A 20,483-nucleotide genomic window follows, 5' to 3' on the forward strand; every position below is an offset into this window, starting at 1 on the left:
CAATGTGGATGAATCCTCAAACTGACACCAACAGAAGGACCTCCTAGCTTTTTTTTTTTTTGACTGAAGATTATCACAACAAACATTTTTACAGTGGTTAAACTTGCGCGGATTAATTATTCACCCAAAAAATAACAACATGCAGTGCAGTCGCAAAATAAATTGAATTTCACTGGGACACTTGCTCCACCTACTGTTGATTTTACTGTCATAATTATTTATCTTTCTTTGACATGCCTAAACACACTCAACATAATATCCTTCAGTTATCTTCAGCAAAAAACAAACAAAACAAAAAAACAATTTTTTTTCTGTCAATATCACTGATAAGAGTTTTCCAGCCCGCTTTGACTTCGTCATTTCCCTCTGTGTGCGCATGCGCGAGCGTCAGGTGTGCGGTGCGTGGAGATGATGGCAGAGATTCTTCTCAACTTTACAGGTACTGTCAGCTTTTGTTATTATGTTTTCTGTTTGTGTGTGTTTAAAATTAGTCTGTGTGTTTTTGCGCGGTGTGTGTGTGTCTGAAGCGTCGGACAGGAATAGAGAAACACAGTGATGATGCCGTTTGGTTTACCTGAACAAACAAGCGTGAAGATTACTAATAAATATAATGTTAAATAATAATTGACTCTCATGTCAGTTGACACACAATTACTATTAGTTTGTTATTGTTTTTAATGTGCGATTGATTTAAAACACACAATTAGTTTATTTTATCTTTATTTGTTGTGGAACTCAGTATTTAGTTTGTTTCAGACACACATTTAATAAAGGCCTCTGCTGACATTATTAAACGCGGTAATTCTCTGCAATAACTTGACTATTTCAGATCAGAGCTGACCTGTTTATACTGCTGTTATTCTGCTAAGTTATAGTTAATGACATGATTAATTGCATGTTAATGTTTAATGTCAGATTCACAGTGGTTCGTTTGCACTTTGAAATATAATCATCAGTATAATGTTAAAACCTTTCCTAAAAATCCGGTTGTTCGCGAGTTTTATGTGTAATAAAGAGAAAAAACACCTGCAAGTATTCGGTATTCTGGCACCTTTTCATTTGTGTTTTCATGTTTTAACACTAGATGGCGCTATCACATTACCTTAAAATAACAGAAACAGCTGCTTTCTTATAAAATTTGTGCCATTGCGTGTTGTAAAACATTTTAAAATGACATTATATGGTATTTTCACTTATATTTATATATAATGTGTGTGTGTGTGTGTGTGTATATATATATATATATATATATATATATATATATATATATATATATATATATATATATATATATATATAACTGTAAGTAAAAATACCATATAATGTCATATTAAAATGCATATATATATATATATATATATATATATATATATATATATATATATATATATGCGCAATAGTTTTTTTATCTGCTTTAAATCATGACGTTTAATCTGATTTACATGTGTAGCTAATACTTAGACTAAGTTTTGCTAGCTGTTTATACTGCTGTTTTAAAGTTTACATCATGTTGTTTCATTTGATACTAACTAAAAAGAATAAAGTACAGGTTATATTTTTCTATAAAACGCAGAAGATTATTTGCACCTTTTGTTTTTATTGTATTGCAGTTTCCTGACATTTACCCATCAGATTATGCTACCAACACTGTATCTGAATGGTTCTGAGGTTGGGGTTAGGGATTAGGTAGGCTGGGGTGATATTACAGCTTCACTAGTAGAAAAGTTTGTTATAAGTTTGGCATATAGGCATAAGATTCTGAGGGTTGATAACCTTGGATATAGTTATCACGGTATTGTGATTACTGCTCTAAAATATATATATTTTTTTAAATGTCTGGTTAAAAACTAAACCTTTTCCCCCTTTGTACACAATATATTTTAATTTGGGAAACATGTAAAATATTTTGGAGCAGTAAACATGTCAGGCTAAATAATTCAAATGGCTTCTGCTGTCTTTGTTTCAAAAACACTGATTATTTCTGATTTGTATAATTTGGACTGATTTATCTTTGGAGATCTTTTCTGCTGGAGATACGGCTGTCTTAAAAAACTAAAAAAGTGTAAATAAAAAAATATTACTCATACCTTAGAAACGGTATAGCAGAACATTTTGATGGTTTTAAAACCTTGACTTTTCCAAACCGAGGTATACCTTGAACGCGGTTATCATCCTGAGCCTAGTGGCATGTTGCGTCATCAAAATGTGCTACCTACTCTTTGAACGGGAGGTAGGACAATCTGACAAGGTAGAACAAACCGACTGAACACTTGGCTTTATATATATATATATATATATATATATATATATATAATAAAGAATAGAAACAGACATTTTTCATACTTGTGCATCATTAAACAATTTAATATGGTATTATATGCTTTAAACACTCAGTTTTGTATATTTTAAAAGTGTTTTTGATGCACTTTATTAAAGTATGCACTTTAAAGGTTAAAGAAGTTTGTGACCACTGAAAATGCAGCAGTAAACCAGTCGTTTTCATCCACTCCGGGCTGATTTTTAGTCTTAATTTGTCCAAAACTTTCTCTGTTTCTCAGCAGATGCAATGATTTTTGCTGACAAATCTTATTTTGATGAATATTTTGGGGAAAATGCTTTGACATTTTTCAAAAACTCAGCAATGAGCTGTGGGCAACTTTACTATATGTTGGTGCTGTTTTTACCCTATTGACTTCCATTATACACTTGGAAAAAAAGTACACGGTGGTACCAAGCGGCAACCTCCCGCTCTCCCTCGGGAGGCCAATACGGAAGTAACTGAAACTGCAATTCATCGAAAATCCGCTAGTCCTGTCTCCATAATAGAGCAAAGTTTAATTGGGCCCACTGTTAGAATGGCAACTTTACTGCAGAAAAAAGGTGTTTACAGCCTGCTACAAAGAGCGATTTTGGTTCATAAAGCTAATATTACCCTTCATGACAACTGTGAGGGGGGTGAATTTTTTTATAACTCACCAGTTTCCTTAATATTAGGTTATATTAAGTTTGCATAATTAAGGGAGTGGCCACTTGATTGACAGCTAGGTCTCGCTGGTCGCCGTCACTTCATCTTAGCTGACTCCTCGAGATTAGCCTCTGATTTTGGCATGTTCATCATATTTTCGTTTTGCTTTATGTGGCTTTACACAGTCAGTTAACTTTAGGGATTATTTCCTACAATTATCAGATGATATGGGATGCTGTGTGCACTTAATTGTGCTCACAAACCATTCACGTGGCCTCCGTTTCCCATGTGAGTAAAGTTATATACTTGTATACCATCTCTATACATGTATTTGTTTTATTTAAGATCATTTATAATGTTCTTTAGAGCTGTAAAGCACTCCACAGTCTGACAGATTGATTAGCTGTAGGCTCTAGATCAGTCATCTGAAGTGTTGTCATACAGTGTTATGCAGGATTTCATCAATAGTCCTGCATTTACTAACACAGACTATATCTGAAGTGTTTGGAAGTAATTTGCGATTTCCTCCTGTTGGAAAACATCTTAAGAACAATGTTTAGTGGCTCAATGTGTTACAGCAGTGTTTTTAAAAGGCTAAACACTTTATTTATATTGTGTACAAGCAAGCACATATGGTCAGAACACAAGCGAGTCGCAGGGGATAAAGTATTAAGCGTTCTCCCAAAGTAAAGTGTGTCTGAGCCAGGTCCAATCAAAATGCCAGCAGTGTATGTAGCTCCGCTCACTCTCCGCCTCTTTGCCCTTGTTTGGTATCCCGCCGTGGGTGTGATGATGCGCAAACAAAATGGCGACGGTTGGCCACGCCTACTTGTGGCTTCTTTTGCGCTCTTCAGAAACCTATGGATGACGTCACTGATACTACGTCCATATGTTTTACAGTCTATGGGTGGTGCAGATACCTCAAGGAATAGTTTTGTACCTTTGGAAAAGTTGTACCTTACATGGTACAGAAAAGACCTCTTATGATACTGTTCTGTACCGTTATGGTACAATTGTAATGAAGGTACACAATTGTTCTCATAAAAAAAGGTACAAAAGTGTTGGACAGCTCTTTCTTTATTGCAATATCTATGAACATAAATGTTACTGTAAAGGCAAAGGGATTTATGTATAATTTCCATACTAAAACATGAATCATATAAAGAGCATCTATGGTGAAAAATCAACTCTTCAAGCTGTTTGGACAGACATGTGTGTAGGTATAGTGTATAAACCGTCATATTGGGCTGATATAAACACACACAGACCTTATTTTCAATTTAACAACATATGGTGGACCAATTGGAGCGGTTTTCAGACTGACCGCAACTTGGTGTAGGAGTGTGGTCCCCCCGCCCACCAATATTGATTGACAGCTGCGTATTAACATGTCCCGGTAGTCACGTGTATAATCATATCAATAAGGCAGGACGTGCGCAAAGCAACCAGGATTAAAAGCTCTGTTCAGTTCGCTAGGATCATCAACCATCATCATCTAATGTGATCGAGAGTGAGTTTTACAGATTTAACATGTTTTAAATCAGAGCATGTGTGTTATGAAGTACAGCGATTCACTTCAGATTCACTGCATCAGAACAGAACAGAACAGTTATAAAAGACGCTTCAATCCCAGTTTGTGGACGTTAAATCAGGTTTATTCTGTACATTAACATAACAGATATCCACACAGCAGTGGAGCCTGTATTCCAGGCCCGGATTGGCCAATCGGGAGGAGCGGGAGAGTTCCCGGTGGGGCGGTCTGTTTTTTGGCCGCGAGGGCCGGTGTTTCTAGCTGCTTGCACTCTCAGCAGTCGCACTTTTTTCATTTATTTATTTATTTGATCATGGCCTCACTCTTTTTATTCATTTTTTTGCCGCAGCTCCGCTCTTCTTATTTATTGTCTCGCAGCCTCATGAGCAAAATGCAGCCTGCAGCGTGATGATGATGTAACTATCATTCCAGCCACAGTAGTGTAAAAGCGCCATTGTGGTCCAGTGGTCTTGTGGTCGACATCGTCGATCCGTGTTCGATCCTCACCTGAGCAATTCTTTATTTATTTTTTTTCATGTTTATTGTTAAGACATATAAAACTGTAAGGTTGTTGAACATTTGAAGTTCTAAAGCAGCTGTTTTCTTGAAAAAGGTGTGATCGTGTCATTAGAAACTGAATTGGAAATGACCTTATTTTAATATAGTCAGTCGTGAACTGAGGTGGGCCGGTCTAATGCTTGAAACTCCAGGGCTGAAAAGAAGACCCACTCCGGCACTGCTGTATTCTGTCACATTTGCGTGCATAAAGAGTGCAGAGCTAAACGCGCGCTGTCTGTGTGTGTGTCCTCTCTGTGTGTGTGCGTGAGCTTTGTAATGACATTGTGTGAGACTCATCGCTGCAACTCCACACAGCAAATGCATCAAATCCTCATTGGTCAAGTTCTTACCGTGGTATTTCTCACAAACACCCTACACTAGATCTTCTTTCTTTAGCTGCGTCCCAAATGGCACACTATACACTCATGCACTATGTACTTATGCACTTACACACTCAACAGGATAGTATATGTATGTAGTGTCGTCCCAAATGGAGCACTAATGTTATTTTACTAAGCGGAAATTCAAACTGTTTCCTTAATGACGGTCGCCAAATCAGTGAAATAAACGACCGAAATATCAAATAATAGCTGCCGTGAGTATAACCGCATTCACCATCGGGAGGCGCTATAATCACTCTCGTAGTAGAATTTTGCTTTCACCATCCACAATAAATAAAGTTATTCAACATGTGCACTTGATAGCTCCGCCCCTTCCGCTACGTGAGCAAACCTGCGGTCGTTGAGTGCGTGAAGTGTCCATCATTACACACATCACTTTACCAGCTGAATGAGGGCATCATCCGGGTAATTAAAGTGCGCTTATTATTTTCAGAGTTCTCAGTGTGAATGCACTACTTACACTATTTATACTACAAAATGGCGTAGAATAGTGCATAAGTATGCGATTTGGGACGCAGCTCCTGTGTCTGTTTGTTGGGAGGAGGGAGGAGATTAAGGCATGCTCAAAGGCATGTGGAAACGGTGGGCGTGGAGGACTAGCCTTAAAGGCACAGTACATCTCGTCTCTTGTTTTAATACTTTAACTTAGTTAACAAACTCATGTAGTTTATACATTAAAAAAAAAAAAAAAAAAAAAATATATATATATATATTGCAATGGTACACGTTATTTTCTTTGTCTTAAGGTGCGATTCTGTCCCATAAAAAGGTACTGTCCCAGTGACAAGAGTATCTACCTTTGGTACAACATTGTACCATATTTTTCTGAAAGTCTAATCACATTTATTGATTGCAAAGCCACAGCATATGATCATGCATTCTTGATTGTTGCTGGTTTTCTCTGTTGGAAAGTGAGGCAATGTGTCATTTTTGCTGTTGATCATCATGTTAGATCACACTCTCTTCGCCAGATAAATAAGATGCAGCCCCAGACACCAGATCTTGTCAGGAAATGTCCGTTTCTCCAGGTATCTGGACAACAAGTCGGCAGCATTTCCAATAGACCATTTCAATGTGGTGGTGTCACCGGCCCATGAACATTACCTGCTTGTTGTCAAACTATTTCATAACTGCAACAAGATTAATTTTTATAATAATAATAATTCCTTACATTTATATAGCGCTTTTCTGGGCACTCAAAGCGCTTTACACGATAGGCAAGGCAAGGCAAGGCAAGGCAAGGCAAGTTTATTTATATAGCACATTTCATACACAGTGGCAATTCAAAGTGCTTTACATAAACAGGAATAAAAAAGACAAGTTTAGGAAAATAAAATGCAGACAATAAAAATTATTAAAAACAGATAAAAACAAATTAAAATGAGTTAAAATAGGTTATAAAAGAATGAAAAAGAAAACGAAAAACATAATAGTGCGATCTGTCGGACGCAGCACAGTGCTCATTCAGTAAAGGCACAGCTAAACAGATGTGTTTTCAGTCTTGATTTGAATGTGCCTAATGTTGGAGCACATCTGATCATTTCTGGAAGCTGATTCCAGCAGCAAGGGGCGTAGTGGCTGAAGGCAGATTCACCCTGCTTAGACTGAACTCTTGGAACTTCTAGTTTATATGATCCTAAAGATCTGAGTGATCTGTTAGGTTTGTATTCAGTGAGCATATCTGTAATGTATTGAGGTCCTTGGCCATTTAGTGATTTATAGACCAGTAATAATACTTTAAAATCTATTCTGAATGTAACTGGCAGCCAGTGTAGAGACCTGAGGACAGGTGTGATGTGCTCTGATTTCCTGCTTCTGGTCAGAATTCTGGCTGCAGCATTCTGGATGAGCTGCAAGTGTCTGACTGTCTTTTTGGGAAGGCCAGTGAGGAGTCCATTACAGTAATCCACCCTGCTGCTGATAAAAGCATGAACAAGTTTCTCTAAATCTTCACTGGAAACAAAGCATCTGATTCTTGCTATGTTTTTGAGATGATAGTATGCTGATTTACTGACTGCTTTGACATGACTGTTGAAACTCAGATCTGACTCCAGCGTCACACCTAGATTCTTGACCTTATTTTTTGTCGTTTGACCTTTAGAGCCTAGGTACGCATTCACCTTGAGAACCTCATCTCTGTTCCCAAACGCAATGACTTCAGTTTTCTCTTTGTTTAACTGAAGAAAGTTTTGGCACATCCAATTTTTAATTTCATCAATACATTGGCAGAGGGTGTCAATGGGGCTGTAGTCATTAGGCAGTAAGGCTAGGTAGATCTGAGTGTCATCAGCATAGCTGTGGTAGGAGATTTGATTCTTTCTCATTATTTGGCTCAGAGGGAGCATGTAAAGGTTGAACAGGAGAGGTGCCAGAATCGAGCCTTGTGGGACTCCACATGTCATGGGTGTCCACCTCGACCTATGATCACCTATACTGACATAGTAACCTCTCCCTTCAAGGTAAGATCTGAACCATTTGAGGACTGTCCCAGACAGCCCAACCCAGTTTTCCAGCCTATCCAGAAGTATGCTGTGATGGACAGTGTCAAATGCAGCACTGAGATCGAGCAATACCAACACTGTTATTTTACCTGAATCTGTGTTTAGACGTATATCATTGATTATCTTTATAAGAGCGCTCTCTGTACTGTGATGTGCTCTGAAACCAGATTGAAAATTGTCTAAACACCCCTTGAAGTTTAAGAACTTGTTAACCTGGTTAAAAACAACTTTTTCAATGATTTTGCCAATGAAAGGGAGATTTGAGATTGGCCTGTAATTGTTCAATAGGGTGTTATCCAGGTTGCTCTTCTTCAAGAGGGGTTTAACAACTGCAGTTTTAAGTGAGTTTGGAAAAATCCCTGAGAGAAGTGAATCATTTACCACTTTTAGAAGATCCATTTCTAAACAGGTAAACACCGTTTTGAAGAATGATGTGGGGAGCGTGTCAAGACTGCAGGTTGATGTTTTTATAATTTGCACCATCTCTTCTAAGATTTTACCGTTAATTTCCATGAAATCAGACATAATGTCTGACTTCTCAAGTTGTGGTTGAGTTTGTTTGATATCGACACAACTTGGCTGATTGGATGAGCTGATTGCCTTTCTGATATTATTGATCTTATCAGTAAAGAAATTAGCAAATTCATTACATTTGCTTACAGAGAGTAGCTCACTGGGAATCCGACTGGGGGGGTTTGTGAGCCTCTCTACTGTTGCAAAGAGTGTGCGAGCATTATTTAAATTGTTGTTTATAAGGTTTGAAAAGAAAGTCTGTCTAGCAGTTTTTAGTTCCACATTAAAAGCCTGAAGACTGTCTTTATAGATATTATAATGGACTACTAGTTTCGTCTTTCTCCACATACGCTCAGCTTTCCTGCATTGTCTTTTCTTCATTTGGACTGCTCTTGAGTTTCTCCAAGGGACTCTCTCTTTGCCAGTTCTCTTCCTAACTTTAACAGGAGCGATGTCATTTATTACATTTTCAATTTTAGAATTAAACAAATCAAGGAGAGAATCAACAGAGTCTGCAGATATACTTGGTGCTAGCGATATGGCCTTCATAAACTGCTCACTAGTGTTCTCATTTATGCACCTCTTTCTGACAGAGACAGATCTGTCTTTAATAGCTGGAGTGATCAATATATCAAAGAAAATACAGAAATGATCAGATAGTGCCACATCCTTAACAACAGTCGATGAAATGTGTAAACCCTTAGTTATAAGTAGATCAAGAGTGTGTCCACGATTGTGTGTGGGTCCTTGAACATGCTGAGTCAGATCAAAAGTGTTAAAAACAGTCATCAGTTCTTTTACAGCATTGATTTCTGGATTATCAATGTGAATATTAAAATCCCCAGCAATACTAAAATAATCATATTCAGATGTTACTATTGATAACAGCTCTGTAAAATCATCAATAAAAGCTGGAGAATATTTTGGAGGTCTGTAGATAATGATTAGTAAGATGCGTGGAGACCCTTTTAGTGCTATACTCAGATATTCAAAAGACAAATAGTCACCAAATGACACTTGTTTACATTCATACACATCTTTAAACAGGGCAGCGATGCCTCCACCTCTCCTATTAGCTCTGCAAACACTCAAAAAGTCAAAGTTTAAAGGAGCTGCTTCATTCAGAACTGCTGCGCTACAACTGTCATCTAGCCAAGTTTCATTTAAAAGCATAAAATCAAGGCAATTTGTGTTGATAAAATCATTGACTAAAAGTGACTTATTATTGAGTGATCTGATGTTTAGAAGTGCTAACTTAACAGTTTTAGTCGTTTTCACTACAGAAGTCTCAGATATACATTTAATAGACACCAGATTTGAATGATTTGCTATACGGTCTGAAAGAGTCTTTGGTTTTCTGTCACGTAATAAGACACATATCTGCGTAGAGAAAGCTACAGACACACTGGGTTCCTGCTTGTTCTGTAAACATCTGATAAAGACACTGTTACCTAAGCAGGCCCCCGAGACACATCAATGGCAGTTTTTAAGTTCAACAGCTAAAGATGAGGTGTTTTTTGGGACCTGGCGCTGTCGCAAAGACCTGAGGCCTTTCCTAGGTGTAGGGCGAGGTGGGCTTAGAGATGGGCGTGTGGCTTGCTGACTTTTGGTTGCTAACTGGGGGCTAGCAGCAATGGAGTGTGAGAGTTTAGTTCCAGCACACACCAGTTCCTCCATCTTTTTTGAAAAATCCAAGAGAGGCGAGCAAGATGACAATGAGAACGTGTCCGGTGACAGAGGCTGTGGGTCTGGGGTTTCTGGCTGCTGAGATATGTTTACCTGGCTGTTTTCCTGGGGATCATCAATGAGTGCTGAGACTTGATGCTGTTCTGATGCATCACAGTCTGCCTGTGTTGAGCTCAGTGTGCAGGGTGCAGACGGCAGTTTGTCCGTTATCGGCGGTTGTTGTGGCTGCGTGGTGTTATCTCTGTCCTTGTAGGATGCGTCAGCCACAAGTCCACTCAGGAGCTGATTTGAAGTTCTGTGGTCATCCGGACATTTGCTAGGTGTGTGTGTGTCATTCAGTTCAGTGGCATACACAGCTGATGGATGATGGAGGGAGAAGAGGATGTTGTCTTTCAGCACTTTTGCACCAAGCTTGTTTGGATGAAGGCCGTCTGATGTAAACAGCTGTCTTTGGTTCCAGAAGAGATTGAAGTTGTCGATGAAATTCAGTCTTTTCATGTTACATGTTTTCTGCAGCCATGCATTTAGACCAAGGAGCCTTGAAAACATATTTGTCCCTCTTGCAGGGAGTGGTCCACTGATGAACGGCTGAATTTTCAATCTTTCAACTGTTTCCAAAAGCTTACAGAAATCTCTCTTGAGCAGTTCTGACTGCTCCTTCCGAATATCATTCTTCCCCACATGGATGATAATCCGTTTTGCAGTCTCATGTTTCCTTAATATGTTCTCAAGTTCTTTATTTATATCAGAAACTGTAGCATGAGGAAAGCAGTATGTCATGGTATCTCTGCTCCTAAAATTTTTGATTATTGAGTCTCCAATAATCAATGTTCTTATCTCTGTTGCGATCGGAGCAGAATGCCGCTGTCTAGTCGGCCTTGAGCCTCTGTTCAGAGCAAAGTTAATTGCTGAGTCATGCGATCTCTGTCTAACTGCATTTGGGGAATCTTCACCCATATTACTCAAAACTTCATATCTGTTCTGAAGCTGTATTTGAGTCCGAGCTGTATTTGGGGTAGAGAACGCTAATGCAGCAGCGTATGACCTTCGTGATCTGACCCCACGAGTACTCTTTGGTCTCGCACCTTGTTCATGCCATAGTTCACGCTGATTTTCAACAGTTTCAATCTGTTTTTCTGTTCTCAAAACAGTAGCTGGGGTAGATTTATAGGACTTACCGGCTGAATGCTGTGAGGCTCCACGATGAACCGGTCCTGTGTAATTCGGCAGTTCTGGTTGGATCGCAAGTAACTTTGTTTCAAGAACTGCAATCTTTTGTAAAAGTTTGTGGCAGTTGGTGCAGCAGTGAGATTCCAAATCAATATGATCCAGAGCCATTTTCACAGCCGTGTTTTCCCGTCTCAGGAATGAAAGCAGCTGGTAGCGGGAGGATTGTTTAGACGATAATTCCTCTAAATAAAAGTAAAGTTGTACTCCAGAAAGTTTGTAGATTCGATGTTGATCTTCAAGCTGTTTCGTTTGAGCACTGTGCTGATAGGCTCAAGTTAAAATTAGATTATAAAATAAAAAAGCAGGAGTGCAAGGAGCGGAGCAGTAGGCAAAGACGTCCGAACAGTAGCAAAGCAGGAAGCATATTTCATATAGGGGAAATCTCAGATGGGAAAATTCAGATAGGGGAAATCTCCTCGTTCTGCACCAGTGTGCAGCATCCACCTGGATGACGTGACAGCAGCCATTATGCACCAGACCACACACCAAGCTGATTGGTGGAGAGGAGACAGAGAGAGATATCTTAACGTTAAAACAGCTGTCAAAACATTATCAATATGTGGACCTTTTTGGATTGTTGGAAGCTTGTCATACAGGAAATACATCAGGAGGTTATTGTTTACATCCCTCAAAATGGTCTATACCCAAACCTGTTAACCAGCATTCAGCTGAATTACCAGTCTACCATCAATAGGAGTCGACTGTGGAAGGAGGCCAGAGAGGAGCAGTAGCAGGAGATGATGTGATGAGGATAAATGAGCAGGGTTTATTGAATAATCTCAGTTGCATGTGTTTCTGTGCGCTCTCATACTTCATCTGAACTGCGCAAATATAACAGATGTTATTATACTATAAGTCGAAGGAAAATGAATGGATGAATGGGTTAATTCAACCCAGCTTGTTTTAGAGTGTTTCATTGTTGGGGCACTAGATGGAGCTCTTTACCTGACAAACTCAACCTCAGCATGTCCAGGTGATGTTTTATTTATTCAGCCGTACTGTGTTTACTGCTTGATGACTTCATTTCAACATTACCATATTTTGTTTACTCAAATTATACACTTTAAAAATGCTGGGTTGTTCTAAACTAAGGGTCGGTCCATTCTGCTGAAGCCAATATTGGGTTTTCATTTCAATTTAAATTGCACTTCTAGTCCAAAAATTATGTTTGTCCATATTTGACCCAACAACTGTTTTATTTACAGCTTACTTACAGCTAACTATCTATCTATCTATAAAACATTTCACATAAATGATTCACTGATATAAGTAGTATATAAATAATAAGGTAAAATAGCATATATGCACAAAAATACATGCATAAGATAACATGAAAATAATATATATATATATATATATATTTTTTAAAATTTTATTTATATATTTATTTATTTATTTATTTATTTATTTATTTTTATTCTTTTTCCAAATGATGTTTAACAGAGCAAGGAAATTTCCACAGTATGTCTGATAATATATTTTTTCTTCTGAAGAAAGTCTTTTGTTTTATTTTGGCTTTTAATTTTCTAAAAAACATTTTAAGGTCAATATTATTAGCCCCTTTAATCTACTTTGTTTCTCCAATAGTCTACAGAACAAACCATCATTATACAATAACTTGCCTAATTACCCAGTTAAAAAATAAATAGGGGGGCTAATAATTCTGACGTCAACTGTGTGCGTGCGTGTGTGTAGATAGATAGATAGATTATTATTATTTATTATACTACTTATATCCGTGAATAATTTATATGAAATGTTTATATATATATATATATATATATATATATATATATATATATATATATATATATATATATATATATATATATATATATATATAGACAGACAGACAGACAGACAGACAGACAGACAGACAGACAGACAGACAGACAGACAGATAGACAGATAGATAGATAGATAGATAGATAGATAGATAGATAGATAGATAGATAAAGCATGCCATATAAATGAAACACTAATATAAGTAGAACTGGGTATATAAATAATAATAAGGTAAAATAGCATATGCACTCAAATATATATAAGATATCATGAAAATAATAATACGAATAAAAACAATAGGGTAAAAAAGTGCAAATAAATGTCCATTGAAAAATAAAAAGGTATACATTTCAGAAAAGACAATTAAATAAAAAGCATTGCATAAGTCTTGAATGGAGTATACTCCAGATATCTTTGTTTTATTTACAGCTTTAAAGCACATTTTACAGTGATGACAAGCTGACTATAATTATATGTTTCCACCCATGCTTTAATAAAGGAGCGCATGCATTGACGGCTATGTGTATTGTATAAAACACATTCGTGCTTTAATTTATCATCCACATAAAGCATTATTAAGCCTCTCATCTCAAAACACGGATGCAATATCACTCATCTCGCATCCAAAAGATTGCACTGAAATAAACTGAAATAAATAATGAGAAATAAAGACGTTCTCTGTCAGAGTTTTTCAGAGATTTCAGGATTATTTTAGCTGATGGATTTCTTGGCATTGTTTTTTTTTTGTTTACTAAATGGCCACTAGGTGGAAACAGCCGCTTGAATAAAGCGCATTGATGTCATTTATAACTTACATTAACACGGAACAGTGCGCTAAATCAAGATACATTCAAGTGTTTTTAATCGATGTGCATTTTAATTTAGTTCAAGCACACTCCTTTATTTTAATCTAAAATGAGTGTTGTTAGAGAAAATAGATCTGTTTTTACTTCCCGCATTTAATATTTGCTCATTTGTCAAGTGCAAACTGCAAAGTATATACTTAAAGGGATACAGATATATTATATATTTATTATTAATGCATATTTATTTGGTTTAAAAATAAAGCAAAACACTAAATCCTCTGCACAGTTAAATACAGACATGCATGCTTTACAATCTAGCATCGTCTCTTTCCGAATAAAACCTTTGATTATGTGGTAAAATATAATTTAATTTAAAATATTAACATTTAAATTGATCGAATATTCTTCATTTTTATGCACTTGTAAACGTCTAACAGCAGAGATCGCATAAAATATGGATTCCGATTCGGGAGAAAGGATAAAAGGCGCGTGAGATTTGACTTATTGTGTTATTAATTTCGTATTAATACGTTTTAGATGCTGTGCTTTAGGTGTGCAACCTTCTCTAGAATGCAGATAATAAATTGTTATTAATAAACATCATCGCAGTGTTTTTAGTTTAACCTTTTAATACATTTGAAATCTGTTAAGTTGTCATGCATTGAGGAAAATGATATTTTTGCACGTATTTTGCAATAATAATACTAATAAATAATATTAATAATAGTAAGAAGAAGAATAAAACAAAAACAACAATAATAATAATAATAATAATAAAAAACAACCGAAATACTACTAATAATAATAATAATAGTAAAAACAACAATAATAATAACAATAATAACAACAATAATAACAATAATAATAATAATGATAATAATAATAACAATAATAATAAATAATAATAAATAATAATAATAATAATAATAATATTGTGTAGTGTGAAATATGGAAGAATCTGATGATGAACACTCACCTTTTGCTGGCTGCTTTGTTAGTTGTTATGCGGTGTGTCTGTTCGCGTTTGCCATCTAAATATAGGCTATTTATTTCTTACATTAAATTGAATTTGAGTTTTTCCTCTGCTTTTGAAGCCTCATGGGGTCATTTTCCGGCTGTGAGCTCTATAGAGTGCTGTAGATCTCTAATAAATATTTAATCAGACATCATTTGGCGGAATTTAAAATAAAGGCAAAAAGGCGCTGGAAAGTCATTGATACAGCGCGGGTTTGCGGTTTCTTAAGGTTGTGTATTTGAGGAGAAAAAAACCCGTATTTTAATCGGTAAACTTTATTTAGGCTAAATAATAATTGTTACATGATTTATTATGTAGTTTGATTTTATATTTGACATTATAATGATGATTATTAATATTATTATGATCACCGCCAGCTCAAAATAATAAACAAATTGCCTAATAATTATATTATTATTGGTTTATCTTATTATTTGACAGTAATGCATGTCAATAATTAAGTTTAATGTTATTAATGATGATGATGATGATGATTTAATATTATTAATATTGATAGCCTATCAATTCGCGCATGCATCTGCCGAAATACACACTCATTCCTCGCAGTCATTTCTCAACATCTTCACTGTTATTATTAATAAGATCAGTGCTCAATGACAGTGTCATTATGTGATATCACAGCACTTTATCCACATATTAACCATCGGAGTGTTCACACATCACTCTGGGATAAATCAATGTGCTGTAAAATGATATGCTCCGCTCGATTATGGGATGTCAGCCCCCGCTTGAAGGGCATGTTTGAGGCTGATCTCCGCTAGAACATCATCCGAGTTTTTGCGGCGAATTTTGAAAATGACGCAAAGGCTGACGGCGACCAATCAGAGCGCGCGACGGAGATTGACATGCAAACGAGTTGTCCTTTTAAGGGCAAGGCTCCGCCTCCGGCAAACCCGCGCTCGTCCCCCGCGGGAGCTCCGGAGCCGCGCAACCCGAGAGAAGGTGCGCTCCGCCGGGACGCAGGAGGCATAACGAGTCGGGGAGGAGGGAATGAGATTTCTTGCTACCCAATCCCTCTGTTCCCCTGGGACAGCGAGCCTTCCCTGGTCCATCCCTCCCTCTTGTTTGGTAATCATTTCATTTTACTCCTTTTTGAAGCGGTCGCCCGTTTTATCCCACTTTTCATTTCGCAATCCCGTGCGCGTCCGCTCTCCTTCTTTTTCTTCAGAGCAACTTCGGCTTTTTCTCTCCTCTTTCTCCCCGCGACGGGAAGGTCTGCTTGATCCCGGCTGATCGGCTCCTTTGAGATGCTCCACAGCCTTCTCTCCACCCTCTTTTAACTAGAGACCGGTTAATCTTGACTGAACTGAACTTGGGTTTGGAATCTAAAAAGAAAGAGGAACACCCCAGAGGGATACGACCGTGCGCGCGCGCGTCTTTTGGATAAGGACCTCTTGTTGCACTTTGGGGAAGATTTGTTCCCTTTCACTTGGTTTTTGTTAATCCAGGTGGTGCGGGAGGATTATTCCACTCGAGCTGGTGTCCCCCCAGAAGGCTGTTTTCATGTTCTCCATCCAGGACGGTCTCCCCCGGGGAGCCTTGACCATGAAAGAAGAGCCCCTCACGAGTGGCATGACGCCGGTGCGCTCCTGGATGCAGAGCGCGGGGATTCTGGATGCCAACACGGCTGCGCAAAGGTAAACATCCCCGGGATGATCCGGTGCCACAGCCGGGCGCGTCCGCTGCGCGGTATTACAGGACGCGCTTTGACACACATACTACTGCGCGCGTTTCGAAATCGCCTGTTTTTCAGTCCAGCTTTGAGTTTGTGCAGTATCCACACTCAGTTCATCCCATGTTTAGTTGGTGGAACTGATCGCGCGCACATCCAGAAAGATTTGCTTTATGGAAATGCTGACATTTACACTTCGCGCTAATTAATCTGCTGTTTCACGTGCGCTGCTTTGTTTTTAAGATCCAATCGCTTTATGTTTGTGCATAAAATATGCATTACATTAAAACGAACCACTGCCTATTTAAAAAGCGTCTACGCTGATAGGTGTCGTTTATGTGAATGCATGTGCATTTAACTGCTGTGGTTGATGCAACTATCAGGCTTGTTTAAAATGTTGAAATAAACGCGTCGCTTCTTATATCTCAGCGCTTGAATGCATTAAAAAAGCAAGCGTTTGCGCTTGAATCAAAGTTAGTTTAGGACTTTGAGTTCCTCCGCGTGTTCTCTAATACGTTTGAAGCGCTGAAGATACGCAGAAAGTGACTTAAAGTAAGGAAATTTAAAGAAAATGTTTTTGTTTTTTTTAGGTAGAAACTCAAATTTGCTAGCTATTAAATATGATGTGTTGTAAAATATATCTAGTAGCATCACTAATTATTTAACAAGAACCGGCTAATTGGAAAATGATAAGTGTGTGTTTTTTAAAGCACATCATTTCCTCATCACTGCATATAAACGCGCTGAGCACTTTAGGAAAACTTGATTTCCCCGCTAATTTATTTATAGATTTTTGTCATAGTTGAGCTCAGTTAAACATTTCCTGCATTTATATTTAATTTAGCACGGATCTACAATGAATGAATAAATAAATCCCATTTTAACTGCTAAACTAAATTGAGCATTAAATCGCATTTAATGAGACGCCTTGTTATTTTCTCCTGTTGTGTGTGTGTGTGTGTGTGTGCATTTAAAACATGCATTCAGCATCCAAAACGTCTTCAGGAAATACTGGAGTAAGCGCTTTCTTTTTAATCTACAAATAATCTTACAGTTCATTAATGCATGTTCGGAGGGATGTGCTGCGTTTACATGTTTTCCCAGATAAATCCCCCGCGGTTTATTAATATTGCATATTGTGTAGTTTATATGCTGGATAAAGGAGATGTTTGAGGTCAGATGGAGGAATCACCTGCTCCTCCTCATGCACGACACCTTGCAGATCATCACACGAGCTGCTGAGGGTCCGTGCTCTCATTTTAATCAGACATGCAAAGTCTTTGGGCCGCTAATTACCCTGCATGAGGGGGAAAACTCACAGCCTGAATTATTTATTGAGTGTATAAAAGTCGCATAGCCTGTAAGTTGCATTACGCATCGCACACACACCGAAAAGCGCAATGAGACAAGAAAACGCGCAGATGCACTAATGAAGTTGCACATCGCAAACAAACAAACGCATAAAGCAAAAAGCGCATATGCATTAATTAAATTACATTGCATATCACCAAATAGCGGAATGTGACAGGAAAAGCGTGCTGTATATGTGATATGCACTGAATTATTAAATTAAAAACAAACATGTAGAGCAGAATCAGCCGCTTTTTGTAGTAATTCATGATGCGTAAAGTTGGGATTTTTAAACGCGCGCTCCAGAAATAAAGTCAGAGGAATATGTTCACAGGTTTACTCGTAATAAATGATTTGCTCAACTAATTATCATCCTCGTGCACAACACGCGCTTCAGACATGGAGCGAGCGAGCGTGTGTGTGTCAACTAAACGGTTTAATTAATGATGAAGTATCCTTCATAGTTTCTGATTATTGTGTTTGTAATATTGAGATGTGAGTGCTTTAGTTATCTGAACACGCTTTATTCCCTCCACTTCTGCAGTTTGTTTTAGTCACTGATTCTACAGTTGTGCATGTACACTATAAAAATGCTGGGTTGTTTTTTAAGTCAATATTGGGTAATATATTAACTAACCCAATTGGCTAAAGAAGTACAATTTAAGTTTAATTGAAACCTGTTCACATTTAACCCAATGTTGAGTTTAAAGGAACCCAGCCTCTTTATTTCAGAGATTTGTTTTTGTTGCAAAGCACATGCTTTTGTGGATTATTCGGACACGCTGCATTGGATAACCCAGCATTTTTTAGTATACAAGCGCTGTGAAGAGTAAAGGGAGTGAATCTGGGTGAAAGAATAAAAGCAAGAGCTTGTTTTGATTTGAATCCTTCATGTGATTTCGGGGAAATAATATAGCTGTAAAGCATGCTGGGTTGTTTTTAACCAGTGCTGAGTCAAATACTGACAAACCCAACTATAGGGTTAAAAAGTGTCACTTAAATGTAATTGAAAACTGTATATATGTTTGACACAACATTGAGTTTAAACAACCCAGCATTTTTCAGAGTGTAGGTGTGTACTGTGTAGAGATGAGATGGGTGCAAAGCGCACGCTTTGTGTGGAATATTTGACCCAATGTTGGATTAAAACAACCTAGTGCTTTTAAGTGCGCTGTGTGTTGTCTATATTGGGGATAAGCGCACAGTATATGAATGCTGGGTTGTTTAAACTTAATATACAGTCAAATATGAACAAGCCTAACTGCTGGGTTAAAAAGTGCATTAAAATTTAATAGAAGCAAATAACCCAAAATTGTCCACATTTGACTTGACATTGGCTTAAATCAACCCTGCATGTTTAAGTGCACTGTCTACAGTATATAGGGGATAAGCGCACATTAATAAATGCTGGGTTGTTTCAACTTAATGTAAGGTCAAATATGAATACAACTGCTGGGTTAAAAAGTGCATTAAAATTTAATAAAAACAAATAACCCAAAACTGTCTACATTTGACTCGACATTGGCTTAAATCAACCCAGCATTTTTGGAGTTTTTAGTGTAGTGTGTATAGCTGAGATTGGTGCTAAATGCACGCTGCTTTTTGCAGTATTTGACCTAACTTTGGTCTAAAACAACCCGGTATTTTTAAAGTTTGTTTAGTGAAATGTTTATGCCTGAGATTGGTGCAAAGCGCATGCTTTCTGTGTAATATTTGACCCAATATTTAGTTAAAACAACCCTGCATGTTGAAGAGCACTGTCTATATAGGTGATAGGCACACACTAATAAATGCTGGGTTGTTTTAACCATTGTAAGGTCAAATATGAACAAACCTAACAAGTGCATTTCAATTTGACAGAAACATTTAACCCAATGTTTTCTAGATGACCTGACATTAGTCTAAAACAAGCCTGCGTGTTTAAGTGCACTGTCTAGGTGCACACTTATAAATGCTGGGTTGTTTTAACACATTGTTAGGTCAAACCTGACACGTGCATTTCAATTTAACAGAAACAGTTAACCTAATGTTGTCTATTTGACCTGACACTGGGTAAAAACAACCCAGCATTTATAATGTTTTTTTTTTTAGAGTACCGTGTGCAATATTTGACTCCGCATTGGGTTAAACTAACCCAGCATGTTTAGCACTGCATGTCTGCTGCATAGGTGATTAGACACACACTTCAAAATACTTGTTGACCCAACATTAAAAAATGCATTTATATTCAATAGGAAAAATAACCCAATATTTGTCTATATTTGACCTGATGTATCGTGAAAACAGCCCAGCATTTTTACATTTTTTTTTAAACTACTGTGTATGGCTAAGATTGATGCAAAGTGCGTACTTTTGTGTGCAATATTTGACCCAACATTTGGTTAAAACAACCCTGCGTTTTAAAGTGCACTGTCTATATTGGTGATCGGCGCTCACTAATACATTCTGG

At 37.4% G+C, this 20,483-nt stretch overlaps 1 protein-coding gene across 16 annotated transcripts in view; it reads left to right on the forward strand.

Moving 5' to 3' along the window:
• The first annotated feature begins 218 nt into the window (after positions 1-218).
• Positions 219-20,483, forward strand: part of LOC100537342 (transcription factor COE3) — a 269,421-nt gene continuing 249,156 nt past the window's right edge. For 5 of the 16 annotated variants that reach the window (XM_087282039.1, XM_087282041.1, XM_087282040.1 and 2 more), the window contains exons 1-2: positions 356-439; positions 16,461-16,649. In XM_087282039.1, coding sequence (XP_087138165.1) covers positions 16,516-16,649 — 134 coding nt within the window. In that variant the 5' untranslated portion in view covers positions 356-439; positions 16,461-16,515. Of the gene's footprint in view, positions 440-16,082; positions 16,650-20,483 lie in introns of those variants that run through there. The other 11 variants (XM_087282044.1, XM_087282048.1, XM_087282045.1 and 8 more) reach the window with 3 other exon arrangements.

The sequence above is a fragment of the Danio rerio genome, chromosome 14, assembly GCF_052040795.2.
Source record: "Danio rerio strain M-AB ecotype USA chromosome 14, GRCz13ab, whole genome shotgun sequence".
In the NCBI taxonomy this organism is placed as follows: Eukaryota; Metazoa; Chordata; class Actinopteri; order Cypriniformes; family Danionidae; genus Danio; species Danio rerio.